Below are 18,376 nucleotides of genomic sequence, written 5' to 3'. Positions count from 1 at the left end.
AATGGATTATATGGTCAGGACAAATATAATAGAAAGTGGTCAGTTTTAATTTCATCAGCACCTCTCAGTATTGGTTCACATACCTTGCTCCAGGTGTAGACGTAGCCATCAATATTGAACACAGGCAAGATATAGAAGTCTAGCTTGTCGAGAAATTCTGTCATGTGGCTCTCAACTCCGTAGGTGCGAACAGCCTGCATATGAATTATGAAGCAGAATTTCATGTAAAAATGAAATGTATGATGCTGCTAACATTTACATAGACTGGATAAATGTTGACTTTGGTAATGAAAGCAGTATCCCTTATGAGGTAAATATTATTAATGTTTAAAAGTCAACTAGCAAAATACTACTAGTTTTGTTCAAAATACTGTTTCCAGTATATTCTATTTTGTCCCTATATAACCCACAGAATTATTTCTTTAACTTTTTACTTTAAATATCAATACTTAAAAAAATTAAAAACTTTAAAAAATAAAATGAAAGTCTTTTAAAGAATGTAGGTACTCACTTCCTTTGAAATAATGATGGCAATAACTATTTTTTAAAGTTAGTAGGATATGAGGGTAAGACCCATTTCTAGTAAGTTAGAGATGACTTCGGGTGGCTATGTGTGTTCCTCATAACATCATCCAGAGACATTTAATTTTTGTGAAACTATAGATGGTCTCATCAGAAGGAGTGTCTGACATGGCAGAAGAATATGAAAGTCTTCCATTATGAAATGAGCTCACATTGATGGATTTTGGGGAGCTCTAATTAAGGCATCAAGCTGCATCATGATGGAAGTATTCTCCTTACTCCTTTTTCTTGAGAAGGGAACACTGTTAAGGGTTTGGACTAGTTCTCCGGGCTGAGTAATGTGGACACCTATCTATGAATGAGGACCACATGCCCATTTATTATGTTTTCTTAGTTACAGTCCCTCAGCTCTAGAATCATTTTAACTTAAATTTAATTTTTTTAAGCCCTCTCAAATAGACTTTAAGATACTTAAGGCTTTTATGTGTTAATAATTTTTATATGCTCTTTGTGACTCTATATGTATATATTCATTATGATAACACATGATAAAGCATGGGCTTCTTAGATGGGAACAGCTATAGAACCATATTCTTTTAATGATCCATGATTGGAGATAACCAAAGTAATGACAAAAGTTCTTTCCTTCTAGAGGATAGATGGTGAGACATACACTAAAGTTAAATGGTGCCAATTGGACACATGTCTAAAAAATAAAACCATATAAATAGACACAGAAGTGTTTCACAGAAAAAGATTTATATTGTATACAATAATCTTGTATTTTAAATCACATTAATATTTTAAACCTTGAATTTTAAAATAATTTTAGACTTTTAGAAGAATTGCGAATACAGGGAGTTCCCATATACCCCTCACTCAGCTTCCCTTATGTTACTATCTCACATAACCATGGTACAGTGATCAAGTGAGAAAATTAACATTTGTACAATACCATAAACTAAATTCTCAGCTTTATTCAGATTTCAGCAGTTTTTTCACTAATGTCCTCTTTCTGTTCTGGGACCCAATCTGGAATCCTACCTGGCATTTGCTTGTTATGTCTCCTTAATCTTCTCTTATCTATGACAGTTCCTCAGTCTTTCCTTGTCTTTTTTGGCTTTGACACTTCTCTTGAAGAGTACTGGTCTGGTTATTTTGCAGAAGATCTCTCAATGTGGGCTTGTCTGATTCTTTTTTATTATTAGAGAAAGCCTATGTATTTTGAGGAAGAATATCACAAAGATGATGTACCCTTCAGTGCATAATATCAGGGTACATGGTACTGATTATGTCTAATACTGGTGATGTTAACCTCGATCACCTGGTTAAGGTAGTTTCTGCTGGGTTTCTCCACTGTAAATTTTTACTTTGTAAATTTATATATATATTTTGGGGAGATACTTTGAGATTGCAAATATCTTATTTCTCTTTAAATTTTTACCTATTGGTTTTTATACCTATTGTTGATTTTCCTGAAACAATTATTACTGTGGTGTTCTAATGGTGATTTTCTATTTTGCTCATTCTTTGTACATTAGTTAGTTGTGATTCTATAAGAAAGAATTATTCCTTCTCTCTATTTATTTAACTGTCTAATTATATAAATATGGGCTCGTGGATATTTAAAACTTTAATTTTTAAAGGGTTTTCACATATCTCTTCGCATTAGAATTATAAAGAATAAAAACAGTATCATTTAGAGAAGCGATTAGTATATAGTGCTTTCTTTTATGCTGAAGTATACAATGACTATTATCTAGGAGATAATGATCAGGTTAGTGGTTTATCTACAAGTATTAACTTTTAAATTGCCTATCCATCATACTACCTGTCACCCTCTCCACCGAGTATGAAAGTTCAGATGAATGAAATTCAAATAAAATTTGCTAAATGCTTTTTAAAAATTCTTGCCTTATAAAGGTCTCAGTGAAAGTTGAAACTAATATCCAAAAGTGGGAACATGGAGTTATGATTTTTTTTTCTGTTATTCTCTTTTATTTTAGCTAGGTTATAAGGAATTGATTGAAGTAAAATAATACTTTCTACTTCCCTCTGCCAAAAATCACTCTACATACTGACCTCTCTCACAAACCACTGGCAAAAGGCAGGGGAAATCCACTCTCTGGCATGGAAACCGCAGTCCATGAAAATGGCAGGCTTATTTTCTCCAGCTTTGCCAACCTATTGCATACAAAAGGAAAAGGAAAACTGTGATTCATCACATTCAGGGCTTAACACTCTCTATCCTTCTGGGCTTTGGATTCAACAGGTGAAACTTGACAACAGTAAGAGATTTATCCCATGATTAAATTAAAACGTAATACTAGCACAGTATGTTCTTGACACAGTATTTGAGCTGAAGGCTTACATGTCTGTTTATTATTTTTATTAAGCTTGACAGGCTCGTATTTTCAGAAGATGCTTGATTACTCTGCTTAATTGTACTCACGTGGAGGTTATTTTCAGCTGCTGTTATTAGGTGACATGACCAAGACAACTGGATGAGTAATTAGAAGTAATCATGATTGTTGCTAATCTTATAAGAATTTTTTCTTCTCTCCCACTTAGTCCTCATCTTTTTATTTTCTTCATTAGAATTACGTGACAAAAATGGCATTAGAGGATGGCAGAAACAAATTGTCGATATGCTTTGTAATGGTGTCTGATAGACACGAAGTTTATGAACTTCTTTAGCAAATGAATTTGCAAACAACATCTGGGAGAGAATTTCATCAAGGTAGATGATCATTTACATTGCTTACAGGAATATGGTTAAATTTATAGGATATCTCTTATTTAATTGTAATTTTCCTTTTGAATAGATAAAAATAACAATTTAAAAATCCACACAGGATAAAAGAAGCTGGAGAATCCATTTGATTCCCTGGGGGATATAGGCAGGGAAGGAGTTATAACAATATTGGGGATAAGCATATCTGTGAAACAGATGTTAATGTGTTAGAAGTCATTGATTTAAAGCCCTTGGATATGGCAAGGTGAAGGCCAAAAACAATTACCTTGAGGAGGTATATAGTGCGTCCTTCAAATGTGGTGCCGATGGCACTGCGAGAGATGAGGTTTGGGTTCTCCTTGGCAACTTGTTGAGTCCAAGCCTCTATCTACCAAATGGAACCATATGAATTAATGTGACATTCTTAATTCGATTCCCAAAGCAATGCCTGACTAAATCATGTGCACATCATACCGTTTCCCAATTGTTGTACTTCTCATAACTGTGTCCAGTTGCACGGGCCTGGCTATCAAACTGAGCCTCCAGCATAGATCTCAGGTTGCTTATCAATACTCTGCAATAAACAAAAATGGGTGCTCCTGTGAACATAAACGTACTTCCCAGTGAACACATGTGAACACCCAGAGTCACTGTTAGTTGATGGTACAAAGCATTCTCTATGGAGTAACATGTGTTCTCTGATTGTTCCAAATGTTCTTCAACCTCAGCTGATTATCATAAAGATTGAATAAGTCATTGAGAAGGATACAGGAGAATGGGAGCAAGGCAGGCTCTTTCTTGACTTAATTTCACATATTTGAGTATCCTAGGAACCTAAACTTAGAAAATTGTTTACCCTGGTACCTGGGGCATTCTAGGTCAGGGCCATGGACTGCCATGCAAAAGCAGGCACCTGAGCCCTATCTGTGATCTTTCTTCCTCAGGACTTCCCTGGTTCACCATTAAAGGTCCCACGTCCCAGGAACCTACTCAGTTCCAGGTAAACTGAGCCAGTTGGTCACCTGAGATCTTTCTCTAGGTTTTGAGAAAAGTATCTCGATGGGTGAAAATAGAGAAATATTAACAAACTAAAAATTGATTACAGACAAGAATACTGGGTTTAAAAGCCTACTTCCTGCTTGCCTGTTTTTCGGCTGGTTTAAGGTAATCTAAGAATAGTTCTCTAGTAAGGTAATATGAAAATTGGTGACAGAAACTTAGAGGCCTGCTTATTTCTATAAATGATGGTTCAGGTGAAATTTCCCATTATAAGAGGCAGGCCTGAGGGTGTGTATATGTGCGACCTCGTTTCTGTTTGCTGCTTGTCAGTGGAAAGTGTGTTGTGAAGGGACAAAATTTTATGAGCATTAATGTCCTTAGCCACAGGACAGAGGCCAGCTTGCAGAAACATCTGTTAACCACAGTCAAGCCTTGAAATGTTTTTATCTGACACACAGAGAACTGCAGTTGCGCATCAGAAGTCTACTTCCCCTCCGGCTGCCCCAAGGGCGTTCTGATGAAGTATGTCAGAGACATCCTATGAAGCTCCCTCCCAGTTTCTCCATTTGGTTAACTTGGGCATGAACTTGTGTCTGTTTATGGAAAATGCTATAAATTAATACTAAATGATATTTGCTTCCTAGCAAAAGGCAAATACTGTCTTAAGGTCTTAAGGTAGATTTTGTTTTAAGGAAAAGGAGCAGATTTTAAAATTTATTCTATGGAAAGAAAATTTCTCATTGAGCAGCCATTAGTACTTTGTTAGTGCACTAGTTTCTATGGCTGCTGTAAATTACCACAAACGGTTTAAAACTACACAAATTTGTTATTTTACACTTCTGTAGGGTAGAATTCCAACAGAAGTCTCACTGGCTAAAAGCAAGAAATCAATGGGGCTGTGTTCCTTTCTGGAGGCTCTAGGGAAAAACCTGATCCTTGCCCTTTCCAGCCCTTAATAGCTGCCACATTCCTTGGCTCTTCGTTCTCATCTTCCATCTTCAAAGCCAGTAACAGCAGCTCAAGTCCTTCTCACATCGCATCATCAGATCTTCTCTTCTGCCTCTCTCACCTACTTCTGTGGACCCTTGTAATTACATTGGACCTATCTGGACAATCCAGGATAATGTACCTATTTTAAGTTTAGTTGCTTAGCAACCTTAATTCCATTACAACACTAACTCCTCTCTGCCAGGTAACATGTTCAAATGTTCTGGGGATTGTGATATAGACATTTTTGAGGGACAATCATTCTGCTTGCTATAGTTAGGGACAATGTTTAGAGTAAGTGCTATAATTACATTCAATACCCACATTGGATTGTTAGGGAAGAAGGTGGAAGTAGAAGAAGTCCTGAATTAGAAATCAAAAGTTCAGGGCCATAGTTTTTCCTAACTCATAAACTGGGTTGAGAAAAGTGATTTAGTCTCTGGGCCTTAATTATGGTTTTTAGTATGAGGGCATTTGATTAGCTGATGTTTAATGTCCTTTTCAGTTTTAAGACACAATGACTTGACTCAAATCCATAGACCTTGGTCATTTACCTAGATGTCTTCCAAAGTTTATGAAAAAAAATTAAACTATGGTAAAGTGGCTAGTTACCATTTTCGTAAAATCCAGGAAAACAAGAAGGAAACTAAGCCTAAAGTAGAATTAGTTTAGGAAAATAATTGTCAAATATAACTTAAAACAAAAACAAAACAAAAACCTTGAAAACTTAAAAAAATAACAAACAGAAACTTTTAAGAAAACGACTACATTCTAAGATCATAAAATTGAAAGAACAAATCCTGCCTAATAAGGATGAACTCTGACCTGATGACAAAACTAAAAATCCAAGAGGAAATGACATCTATTTTCACTTTAACAAGATTTTCCATTGTCAGTGAGCACGTAATATATCATCTAGGTCGCATGGCTTCTTAGTGGGTGCCCAGAGAAAAGAAATCATTAGTTAATTGCTGCCAGGCATTCCACAGCCTCAGGACCTTCACTAGACATTTGTATCTAAGACCGTAACCATGGCAATGATTTCTGATCTACCAAGAACCAGGTCTGAGTGGAGGGGACGGCAGAGCTCCCACAGGGTATCAGTGCTCTTTCTCCTGCAGCCAATCGTCAAGTTCAAATTATTTAGGAGATTCAGTGACTATATAGGAGCTAGTGTTTCATTTGGTACTAAGTTGAGACATTCTGTTAGAATTATTACTATGTTAAATATTAAACATTTTTATTAATAACCAGGACAAAGAAACATTAAAAAAAAATCAGTTAAATTTAAGATGATACCTAAGAGTAAAGATATCCTCTGGTAACTTGCAAAAGAAACATCAGAATGAGGTTGAAATTTAGTGCTGACTTCAAATAATCCTTTCCAGCCCTATGATTATTTGATTTTATTAGATTTAGGACAAAGCACTACATTAGCTCCATTACAAAATATTATAACTAAATAATGAGCTTCTATTCTAGGAGATTAAAACAATGCCTCTTATTATAATAGGGACTGCATTACAGCTCTAAAATATAGAGTCATGTACATTATTTTGTGCTTTTATATGTTCCTTTTACAGTGCTATCCAACTTTTTTTATTATTATTATTTAAACATGCAGGAGCTCTCAGCAAAGCAAGGAATACAGTGTCTGAGAAGGAGACATGACTCAGTTTTTTTCTGCCTTTCAGATTCCTGATTAAGGAGCATTTGGTCAGTTCCTGGCCTATGTGCCCTTGCTATTTAAGAACACTACTATATACCCACTGTTATCCCAGTATACTTTCCTGTCCGAATCTGACATATACAGAAAAATGATATTTTAGACACTTAGCAACAATCAATTTCTCCCTGGATTGGAGGGGGCAAAGACAAACTTCCTGTGATGTGTAAGAAGGAGTTCCATGGAGGGCCGCTCAGGGAAAGGGTCTGTCAATGTGGCTTCAAACCATAAGTTGGAGATTGACACCATCCAATTCCTAGTCTGTCTGTACCTAGGGGTGTAACATACACATTTAAAAATAGTTGTTTTTCTTGGTGCACACACTGTGAAATTTTTCCCATGGTGGTTCAGAATCCAATTAAAGTTGCCAAGTGATACAAGTCTTGGTGAACAGGGTTGGAACCACTGTAATAGCATCTGAGAGGCTATTTTGGTAGAACTTGTGCAGTAAATGGTTCCTGTTGTATAAAAACACAACTGCAAGTACTTACTGGCAGGAAACTATCTAAAACAAATTAGTTACCATATGAGGTAATAATGGGATGCACAGGGACTGCCTGTAGCCCTGGCAAGGATATTGCTGGTTTGCTTCTCCAGGATTTCTAGGGACTTATTATTATTTAATATTTAGAGAATTGTATGCTACGGATATGCTAAGAAGTAAACAGAGAAGCAAAAATTAACAAGCTCTTAGCCCTCAGGGAACATCCTGTGTTTTAGATGAGACAATGTGCATGCACAATTTCCCAAAAGTTTACCCACTAAAATATATGTATGTTTTCCACCCGATAAAAGGAGACTGATATGTGATTAAAAGCCATTTTACTGTTTTGTGATATGAGTAGAATTAGGACATCATTCAGATACCTAGAGTTAGCTTATGGTCACTGATCTTCCTTTTGTTTTTCTTAAAGAATTACAAAGAAACCATTATCTTTTTGATTGTTACTGAAGATCCTTAAAGGCTAGGAATTTAGAAGTCCTCCCTAGTGTAATAAGAAGGGCAAAATGTCACAGACATAAATCTCAATCACGTTTTGAAACTTACAGTATTATATCTTTGTTTTTAAAAGACAGTCATTTCTTAAGGTCAAATTTTGACTTCCCACAGGCAGAAGCAGAGAGCTAAGCTGTGTGAAGCATGATAATGGGGTTAAACACAAGTTTCTGTTGACCTTTAAAAATGTATAATCTCTCTCTTTGTACAATACTAAACCATAGCAGCATTCTCAGCAATAGTATCAGTTGCAGTTTATTTACATATTGTTTTATTTCATTTTCACAAAAGCCGTTTGAGAGAGACAGTGTATCCTCATTTTATGTAGATAAGGAAACTGAAGCTCAGAAAGGTTAAACAAATTATCAGAGGTCACACAGCCAGGAGGTTGCAGAGCCAGGATTTGAATCTGGGCTGTTTCCCGCCACACGCCGCCCCCCGCCCCCCCAAGCATTTACTTGTTGCATTATGCTGTACCATTTCTGATAGAGGTACAGATTTTATAAATGAAAATTCTGATGTACTAGCATAAATATTCTTCTGCATCCTTGAGATGTGAAGAACAAGAGAAATTTTCTTTGAAAATTATGTAGGCCACATTTTCTTGAAATGTAATGAAGACTTGAGCTTGTGGTGGGGGATTGTTGGATAAACATTTGAATGTTCAGAATTGGAGCCCAAGACTATCTTTTTCCTCCTCACTGATCCACTCCCTGGAGGAAGAGCTCTGCTTTGAACTAAGGACCTCACTTCCTTTCTCCCTCTAGTGTCAACACAGTCTCCCCCAGTTCTAAGCCTAAGCACATAGTCTGTATTTTTCCTAGAATGTGGTTTTTTCTTGTCTTTGGCTAATTCCTACTCACCTTTCAGTTCTCAGCTAAAGCCTCATTTTGTAGGGCAGCACTTTCTAATCCCTAGACTTGGTCTATTCCCTTGCATCTCTAGCTCTTTACTCTTCTTGACATCTATTATACATTATCGCAATCTTTTATTTAAAGTCTGTTTTCCTCAGAAGGGGTTGGGGCCATCTCTATCATTTTCAGTACTTGGTATGTGTAGGCACTCACTATTTATTAGATGAACAAGTGGACAGCCGCCTCTACTTAGGAGGACATGCTCATCTTAAAAGGCTTAGATGGACCAGTGTGCTATTTGGGGACAGGAGACATGGATGATCAGTTTAGCCAACTCTACTCTAGGCCTCTGGGAAACCACTTTTCTTTTTTTTAAATCCTTCTCTTCATTCCTTCTATTATTTGAGATAGTGATGGGGCTTTGCGGGGGAAACGGACAGAAGGACCACTCAGTCTGACTCTAGTCTGATCCTTAATCTAAAGGAGCATCAACAGCCCTAGTGGCTCACAACAGGTCTGGCTACTCACCTGGAAAGGAGACTTGATACAATTTGGGACTAAAAAGGTGTCTAACGGATAATAGAAGGTCAGCTGGTTTGGCCTGTAGTCTATCACTTGTTAACTGGTAGTAGGTCAGATATCTGACTGAAGATTTGGGGTTCGAGAGTCAAAACCATTTTTGTTAGAGTAATAACTAAACACAAAATCTACCAGGCCCAAAGTCCTAAGATTCGGAATTTAGGGCCTGCTCTGCCATGATCCAGAAGTCATGGTCTTAGTCTTGTTTTTACCTTCCCAGGGTTATTCAGAGGCTTGGATTAGACCATACCTGGTGGAAAATTTTAATAGCTATAAAACATAAACTTACTCATATTGTAGTTCATTCTGCTCCAAAAAGTCTTCCACAGTGGAAATATCTTCTGCTTTAACACGGAAGTCAACTGTACTGTGAGGTTTGATTTGTGTGACAGAATCTGGTTTCCAGAAGTCGATCTGAGTAAAAAAAATAAGGTATATTGTATTGGACAACTATAATTTAATGGGTGAATTATCATTGGAAAACACACGATTGCTCTACTCATTAAGTTATTTTCAAACTCAAATTATTCATGAAATAAATATCTTAGAAATATCTCTTTGAGTGAACAAGAGTTGGGATGAAGTACTTACATGTCAATAAAAATGTTTACACATATACACATAGCCTTAATTGATTATCAACAGGCATGAAGAACATATAATTATTTCCCCTAATGCTAGTTACTTGCAGTATTCTAAAACTACCTTTTCTACTTATTGATCTTCTGGAGCAATTGTTTATTATAGTAACAATGTCTGTAGTAATGAATAAATGTGCTGAATGAGTGATTAACTAGAGCCACAAAATTTAATAGAGAGAAACTGAGCTTTCCTTTTTACTTTTTAATGCTCTTTATTTATGAATTTATCTGGAAACTCAATACTTTTCACGTCACAGTAATGTGTGGACCCAGGAATGTCCCTGACCTGTGGAAGATACAAAAAGGAAGAAAACTGTATCTTTCTGTAGTGGTCATCATGATACCATGGCCAGAAAAAAATACTCTCAAGGATCCCGTAAAGTACTGGCATTTTCATTTGTTTAATTATTCGCCAGCTATTATTGAGGACCTACTATGTGCTGGGCTCTGTGCCTGAGACTAGAAATACAATAGTGAGCAAATCAACCATGGTTTCTATCCCCAAGGGGGAGATTTTAGAGAAAATTATGAACAAAAATAATAGGATGACATATTTGATAATTCTAATGTTTGTCTTTGTGAATTTGTGATTTCAAGTCTCCTTTATCCATGGAAAAAATATTAACTGAGGACATGCTGTCTCTTGTAGGTGTTTGTTTTCCTGTTCTTTCCTTGAGCTGAGTAAAGGCCTAGAAGCCTGAGGTAAGCCCAATAGTGGGTCTTTCTTTGCCTCTATATCTTGCACAATCCCTGTCTAGACATTTACGAGCTAGTCTCAGGCTAGAGATGTGACATGTGGCGATATTTAGGACCTTTGCTTGGAAACTGGGAAGGGAGTTTGGGCAGACTTAGAGATTGTTTAATAAAAACTGGTGAGGCAAGATATTAAGATGACTCAATTTCAGATATACCTGTGGAGAATCCAATAGCCTATATCCTGTCCTGGGAATCTTCAAACCACTGTAGATATCTAGTGGCTGCCAAGTCAAGTTAGGGCCATGTGGAATGTCAAAGTAATGGGAGGTAGGGATACCGGGATTATATCAGGAGGGATTCCAGAAGAAAAAGTGTGAACATGGTTGTCACTAAGGTGTTAAAAGGAGAGAGTCCAGATGATTTAATAAGGACTGGCTACAGAATGTGACCTAGTGAGTCAAAAGTGAGAGGATAAAGATAAGATATTAAAAGGTAAAGGAAGAAATGTAAAAGCATGCCATGATAAGGACAAAGAAATCAAGGGGCTGATAATTAAGTTAGCCAACACTGTAAAGGCAAGGGTAGTGAAGACAAGCACATTATAAGAGAAAGCATATTTTTAAAAGTGAGCTCTAAATTTGTGTTCTGAATAAACACTTGTCATTCCAATGTGGGATAGGAGAGAGAGGTGTATCTTTATTAAAGACACAGAAATTTAGAATCGGTAAAGCACATAAAGTCCTCCAACCATTTGTAGGCAAGTTGGCAGTACCCTGCCCATACATAACTTCAGGACCTGTTAGCGTGCTCGGGAGACTCTCCAGTGCCAAGAAATGCATCTCTGTGCTTGAAAGCTCTTACCCTGTGATTGGAAAAAGACAAGCTAGCAGCTCAAGGCAGGCAGGAGGTGCCACAGAAAGAACTGTTTCCAGAGAAGTGCTCAATCAATGACCCTGGCAGTGGATTTCTAAATATTCCAATTCCCTCACTTCCTAAGTGGGGTATTTCTGAAGTATGCAATTTGCACCTTTTCCTAAAGTTTCTCTGCAGGATTAAGCTCTAGTCATCCTCTGTGGTAGCTGGCTTAATAGTGCCCCGTTTGTTGGCTGCCTTCCTTCCCTTCTCTGTATCACTTCCCTTCTCTGTATCACTTTGCACTTCCCAGTACTCCTTGCACTTCTCAAGTAAAATCTTTGTCCTCAAATCTTTGTCTAAAGGTCTGTTCTGGAAGAACATATATTAAGATGCCAGTTTTCCACTTGAAGCAACAAATGCCTGCACAGTCTCCTTGGCGATGGTTCCATACAATGTCAAGTACATCTAGTACCACTTTAGAAGTAAGCCTAATTATTTTATGGATAGTTTTATTTCTCCTATTAGTTGAAAGTTGCTTTCCCTGATCTCCTAACCACTTGCCCATTGATCTTGGCTCTGCTAAATATTGTAGGGGCAGAGAGAGAGAGAGAGCGAGAAAAATATATACATTATGCAGTGAGAATAATTAATTCTTTAAAATAGGATGGCTAAATATTATGAATATATTTGAAAGAAGACTTGCAGACCCACCTGAGGTCCCTTAAAAATTTCAGTTTGACGTAGAGAAAATTGTTCAGCAAAACACCAGCATCTAACACTATGGAGTGCTACAAGTATGATGCAAACTTACACTGAAGTTAGTCTCCAGTGCTTCTTAGGAGAAATGGAGCCAAAAATTAGGAGCAACACTATAGCCTCAGATTTTTACCAATGCATCAAGTATGGATACATACTTGAATTATATGTTAAAAAGTTAGAAAACCGAGGTGACAAAGAACCATAGAGAACATTTGCTGGAAGATAAAAGAATATCTTTAAGTGATAGCACTGTGGGAATGTCAACTTGATTAGCCAGCTGTTTAATAATTAATAATCCTTTCTAAAGTGCATCACAAAGCCAGCACAAAAACAAGATAAAGTAGTGTGTCCATTTAACTTAAGATAAGTAGTTTCTATCTTAACTTAAATTCTTCTGGGAATAAGATAGGTATGTACAAGAATATTGGTGTTGAGGAGTTTTGATTTTTCACAAATTGACACAAATTTGCTTCTTCACATTTCATTTGACTCTAAGTTGAGTATCTTATAGAATTTTCATTTATCTTGATGTAATTTTCCTTTGTTATTGGAAGAGTAAGTGATTTCTACCCTAGGCCTGATTCCAGACAGTGTAGAGGAACTTACTAGGATAGTAGGAATGTTGGAAACATTGGAAGACTGTAACCAGATTACTCTAGGCATGGATAACATGTACCTTAAACTAGAGAAACAGAGTTCAAGAAAGTACAGAGAAAAGAGAGTAGGTTTTATGGTGAATGTCACAAATAAAGGAACAAGTGTAAGGCTTATTGCAAGGAAATAAGATAAAGTCCTTACTATACAATTACAGATGAAAAGGGAGAGGCGGCTAGTGTGGTCATAGTTCTCTCCAATACATTCAACTTTTAAAAGGACATGTTCAAAAGCTGGGAGGAAGGACACATGGCCAAGGATGAATACAAAGACTAGATGCCCTTGTAATGATCTTATCAGGAAGGCTGCAGTCCACAATATGCTGTACTTGCAGGATCGCTAAGGAGAATAAAAACCTCTTCTTCAATCACGTTGGAAATAAATAGATAAAGAAGAAGCATGCAGTCCCACTGCTCAGAACTAAAGCATGATGTTGGTAGCTGGAAGAGAGAAAGTAGCCTTATTAAACTCTTGTTTAGCTCTGTCTTTTCAAAAGAGTTATACTGTATCTTGTTTCTTCTGCTTGTACTAAGATATTAAATTAACATAAGTAAAGAATTTTTCACATGTTATAATTTTAGCAGAAATAACCTTCTTTGGAAAGAGAAATTGAGGCTCAAGGTAGATGAGGAGAGAGGAGATTACACTGACCATGTAAATTCCCTTCCAGATCCTGGGTGTAACGATGGCAATAATAACAGACACTTATATAGTTCTTACTATACATGTTCTTTCCACACTTATATCAGTTCTTTTAAATCTCACAAAAATCCTGTAGTATTATTCTTCTTGTTTGGTAAACAAGAAAGTTGGAACCAAAAAGTGTCCAAGGTCCAGCTAGCAAGTGCTAGAGTCAGGAATTAAACTCAGGCAGTCTGCGTCCAGATTCTCAGCTTTTGACCACCATAAAATAATGAATTTTAGGTAACTAAAAAAGTACTGCAGATGTGATTGCAGAACTTTCTCAGCAGTCTTAGAGGAATCAGAGCCTGAGGGATTACTGAGGAGCTGAGGGGGCAAATCTTGAATTTTATAAAGAGGAAAATGGGTGAATTCCAAAAGCAAGAGCTTCTGGAACCAGGCATAAATTCTGAAAAGCTGTAGAGTAAACTGGAAGCAGATGGATTGTGAATGCTTAGAAAAGGAAGCTGTGATTCCTGGGAGCCAGCACAGTTTAAAGCAAGAATAAGTCAGGCCCAATTAACTTCATCTTATCATTGGAAGAGACCAGTAGCCTGAATGCCGAATCTGGATTTTAGCAAAGCATTTGACCTAGGCCCCCTTGCATTTATATTCTTCTTTACAAGCTGGAAAACATGGTGTTATCTGTAGGTAACACCCCACTAACGGATAGTTGAGCCAACTCATTCATCCAAGAAGAGTTGGTTAAAGAATCACTTTCAGTTCTTAACACTATGTCTAGAACATTAGAGACTCATAATAAATACGTATTGAATGAATATGTATTGAATAAATGTGCTGACACCTGACTTAATATTTTTCTTTATTAGTGACAAAGATAAAAGTTGAGAAGGCATGCTTATCAAACTTTATGGTGATGCAGTTAGGGGGAGGAATTATTACCCTGAATGCCTGAATTTATTTTTAAAATGATCTTAACACACTGAAAACATGTTATCAATATAACTTTTGACAGGGTAAATTTAAAATCTTGCATTTAGGTTGAAAAATCAATTAGGCAAGCACAGAAGAAAGGATATCTTGCTTGAGGATGTTTCATGTGAGAAAAAAATAACCTAATGGTTTTGATTAGCCAGAAGTTTGCTAAGAGTATGCCATAACTCTTCAAGATGCTAAGAAGAATCTTGCGCCCCATTAATAAATGTCTGCTTTATAAATGAAGGCAGGCAATGGTCCTGTGGTATCTATTAATCAGAGCACACCTAGAAGTCCATTGTCAATTCTGAGAGCTAGATTTTTAAAAATATATAGACAGAAAAATTGAGCAATATTCAGAGGTGATCAGAATGATTAAGTGTCTGTAAACCAGTCCTAAGAGAAATGATGGAAGGCCTGAAAAAGTAAATCTTACAGATAAGACAATATTTGGCTCAGCAGGGTCCAATGGGTCAAAGTTAGAGAAGGTAGCTTTGAGCTTCATATAACAATTAGAATGATTTTTAAGGCAAATGGGTTACTCTGAAAAGCAATATTCTTACTATCATTAGAAATACTCAAACAGGTTTTATTAGGGCTAGCAACCAGAGATGCTATTTTTATGAAGGAAATTTCGGATTTGAGTGGAAGACTAGAATAGATGACGTTTTATTTTTTTTTAATTCTAAACTTCTGAATCTGTTTCAGATTGTGACACTTTCTACCTTTCCCCCACCCTCCATCTACATTTTAAAAGCTAAAGAAAAAAATCTGTAAAAAGAAAGATATATAAATGGATAGACAGATAGACAGATATTTAAAAGCTAGTAGATTATTTTGGTTTATATATTTAGAAGAAACAGAATTGGCAAAACTGAATTATTTGTCATCAGCAATAACTTCCTGCCACACTACATATATAATTAAAATGTCAGTTTTCATCCCATATCCAGTGGATTTTTAAAGAAGTGTAGAGATTTTGGTTTCTTAGAAGTAAAAGAAAAGTAAGGAAATCGCTTATAGCTTTTTACCTTCTTTTCCCCCTCCGCATGTTATAACATTAAGAGGGCCTGAATCAAGGTCATGAAAACTCAAGCTGTTTGATTTGGAATGAAAGAAAATCAAAGAGAACAGATGATATATGAGATGTGGAAATGAATTTAGAGTTGGACAAAAGCCCAGTTTTTCAGTAATATCCAAGTTGATCATTTTTCTTTTTTGCCTTAGAAGGGAAGTGACTGTACATTAGATGTTCTATGACCTTTACAACAGTTCCAACTCATCCAGTTGTCATGTTCTGTCAGCTTTTAAAGAAGTTACCTTGGATTTATAATACTATAGGGCTTATGGCAATCTAATTTAAGCAGAAAAAGAAAGTATGTGGCACTAAATATTTTTCAAGTTTTTATTTCTTGCTACAAAAATGCTATAGTTAATATTTCATAACATTCTTCTTTTGATAGAATTACAATGCAATCTAAGTAAGTGTGAAGCCAAGCTATAGCATAGAATTGTTATTTACCTGGTTGGTGCTGGCCAACTCATGGAGTAAGTTGATGTGATTTTTATCTTCAACATTGATGCGGTACACCTTCTCGCTAAATGGTGAGATAACACAAGAAGAAGAGAGAAATTAAAATTGAGTAATATATTCATATTCTTGAGCTAGTAAGGATGAAGGACTGGCTCATTTGAGTTGTTTACTTACCCTTCAAAGTGCTCACCAGAATGGTGAGCAGATGCTAGAGCCACTGTCCCAAGAACCAAAAGCACCAACATTGTGCCTGACTAGGTCTTTTGGGTGTGTTTCATCTGCTTTTATAATTCAGAATGTTCTTTGTTTTCTTCTTCTGATGGCAAGTAGGTACTATCAAATCTTGATTAATAGTTTTCCTGGCACTGTTGCCTTGGTGGCTATGTAAAGTCTGAGAGGATATCTCTTTCCACACCTGTGAAAACAGCAAGTAATCTCAGCTTCAACCTATCTAATTTGGATGCCAGACCTTGAGTAATCTAGAAGTAAGTGAGTTTTAAATAAAATGCATTTTTAGTCATACATTTTTATTTGAACCGAGAATTACATACAATAAATTCTATAGATTTAAGCGTAAAGTTTGATGAGTTTTGACAAATGTGTATCCCCATGTAATAAACATCCCAATCAAGGTATAGAACATTCTCATCACCCTGAGAAGTTCTTTTGGGTACAATTTTAGTCTATTTCTGTACTCTCCTCAGGCAACCACTATTCAGATTTCTAGCTTCATACATTAATTTTGCCTGTCCTAAAACTTCATGTAAATGAGGTCATACTGTATGTTGAAAATTTTTTTTTGTATTTATTGACTATTCATAAGTCTTCTTTTGTGAAGCATTTATTGAAGTCTTTTGTCTTTTTAAAGAAATTAGCTGTTTGCTTTTTAAAATTGTTTTATAGCTCTCCTTTATACATTCTGGATACAAGTCCTCTATTAAAAATACACATGGCAAAATTTTTTTTCAGGATATGCCTCACATTTTTATTTTCTCAATATTATCTTTTGATGAACAGAAGTTTTAAATTTTGATGTTTTAGTTGATCAATATTTTCCTTTTAGAATTCGTGCCTTTAGCATTATTTCCAAGAAAGTTTTGTCTATTCCAAAGTCAAAACATATTTGCTTATGTTTTCTTATAGGAGCTTTGTTCTTCAGGTTTTTATGTATGGTGTGAAATATGGATCAACATATTTTTAAAATATAGATATCCAATAGATCCAGCACCATTTGTTGAAGATTCTTTTCTTTCCCCATTGAATTGCATTGGTTTCTTTGTCAAAATTCATTTGGCCATGTATGTGTGGGGATAATTTATTGACTTTCTATTGTGTTCCATTGATCTATTTGTCTAATTTTATATGCTTATCACAGTGTTTTGGTTATTATGCTAAATAGTAAGTCTTAAGGTATGTAAGTCTTATAGTATTTAAGTCCTCCAACTTTGTTCTCTTCCAAAATCATTTCGGCTATTCTAAGTACTTTATATTTCCATATATATATTTTAGTGTTGACTTGTCAATTTCTATGACAAATTTTGCTGGGATTTTGGTTGAGTTTCCACTGAATCTATAGAGCAATTTCAACTTATAAGCATATTATCTCTGTACATTAATCTGGATCTTTGTCAAAAAGTGTGAAGGGTCTGAGATTTTTATCCTACCTGCAATTTAAAAAGTTATCCTGCTAGAGTTTCATAGATGCTGACAGAAGACAAGAAACTCCTGGGTTAGAATCAAAGAACTTTGTTATTTATGGCACAGGGGGCAGCATAAACTTTATATTTGTGCCAGTACTTTTATGTTCCAGTACCATTGGGACAATGTGGAGGTGGGCCCACATGGGTACTGGGTACATAGGTTTGTGTCACAATTGAGGTATAATGAATTTAGGAAACTCTCACTTTAATGAGGGAGCTGCTAGTAAATCTGCCCAAACTTTGCCTCAGAAGTGACATTAGCTTTATTATCCTGGAGAACAAACGGAACATTCCTTTGCCCTAGAGGGAGATACCATTTCTATATTTCAAGCTGTTTGCTGTAAAAATATCTTTGAAAAGATAGTCCAGAATAAAAGCTGTCCTGAGACATACAGAAGCAGAAGGATTCATGGAGAATTGTCTCTTAACACTTCCTACCCCTTTCTATATACTCTTGACTTCTCATGAAGTTTCCCATGAATGTGCTACTCTGTTGGTCACTTCGATTAATCTGACTGATAG

At 36.1% G+C, this 18,376-nt stretch overlaps 1 protein-coding gene across 1 annotated transcript in view; it reads right to left on the bottom strand.

The window, feature by feature from the left end:
- The window catches only part of CPB1 (carboxypeptidase B1), a 30,833-nt gene extending 14,376 nt beyond the window's left edge, over positions 1-16,457 (bottom strand). The window contains exons 1-7 of the mRNA XM_016150086.2: positions 16,329-16,457; positions 16,143-16,218; positions 9,688-9,812; positions 3,731-3,830; positions 3,543-3,644; positions 2,605-2,706; positions 84-194 (exon numbers count right to left, since the gene is read on the bottom strand). Of these exons, the coding sequence (XP_016005572.2) occupies positions 84-194; positions 2,605-2,706; positions 3,543-3,644; positions 3,731-3,830; positions 9,688-9,812; positions 16,143-16,218; positions 16,329-16,399 (687 nt within the window). The 5' untranslated portion in view covers positions 16,400-16,457. The remainder of the gene's footprint in view (positions 1-83; positions 195-2,604; positions 2,707-3,542; positions 3,645-3,730; positions 3,831-9,687; positions 9,813-16,142; positions 16,219-16,328) is intronic.
- Between the last annotated feature and the right edge of the window lie 1,919 nt (positions 16,458-18,376).

This window comes from Rousettus aegyptiacus, unplaced genomic scaffold (genome assembly GCF_014176215.1).
Source record: "Rousettus aegyptiacus isolate mRouAeg1 unplaced genomic scaffold, mRouAeg1.p scaffold_m13_p_4, whole genome shotgun sequence".
Lineage (NCBI taxonomy): Eukaryota > Metazoa > Chordata > Mammalia > Chiroptera > Pteropodidae > Rousettus > Rousettus aegyptiacus.
The sequence above is the reverse complement of the archived record's forward strand: the minus strand, read 5'-3'. Positions and strand labels throughout refer to the sequence as shown.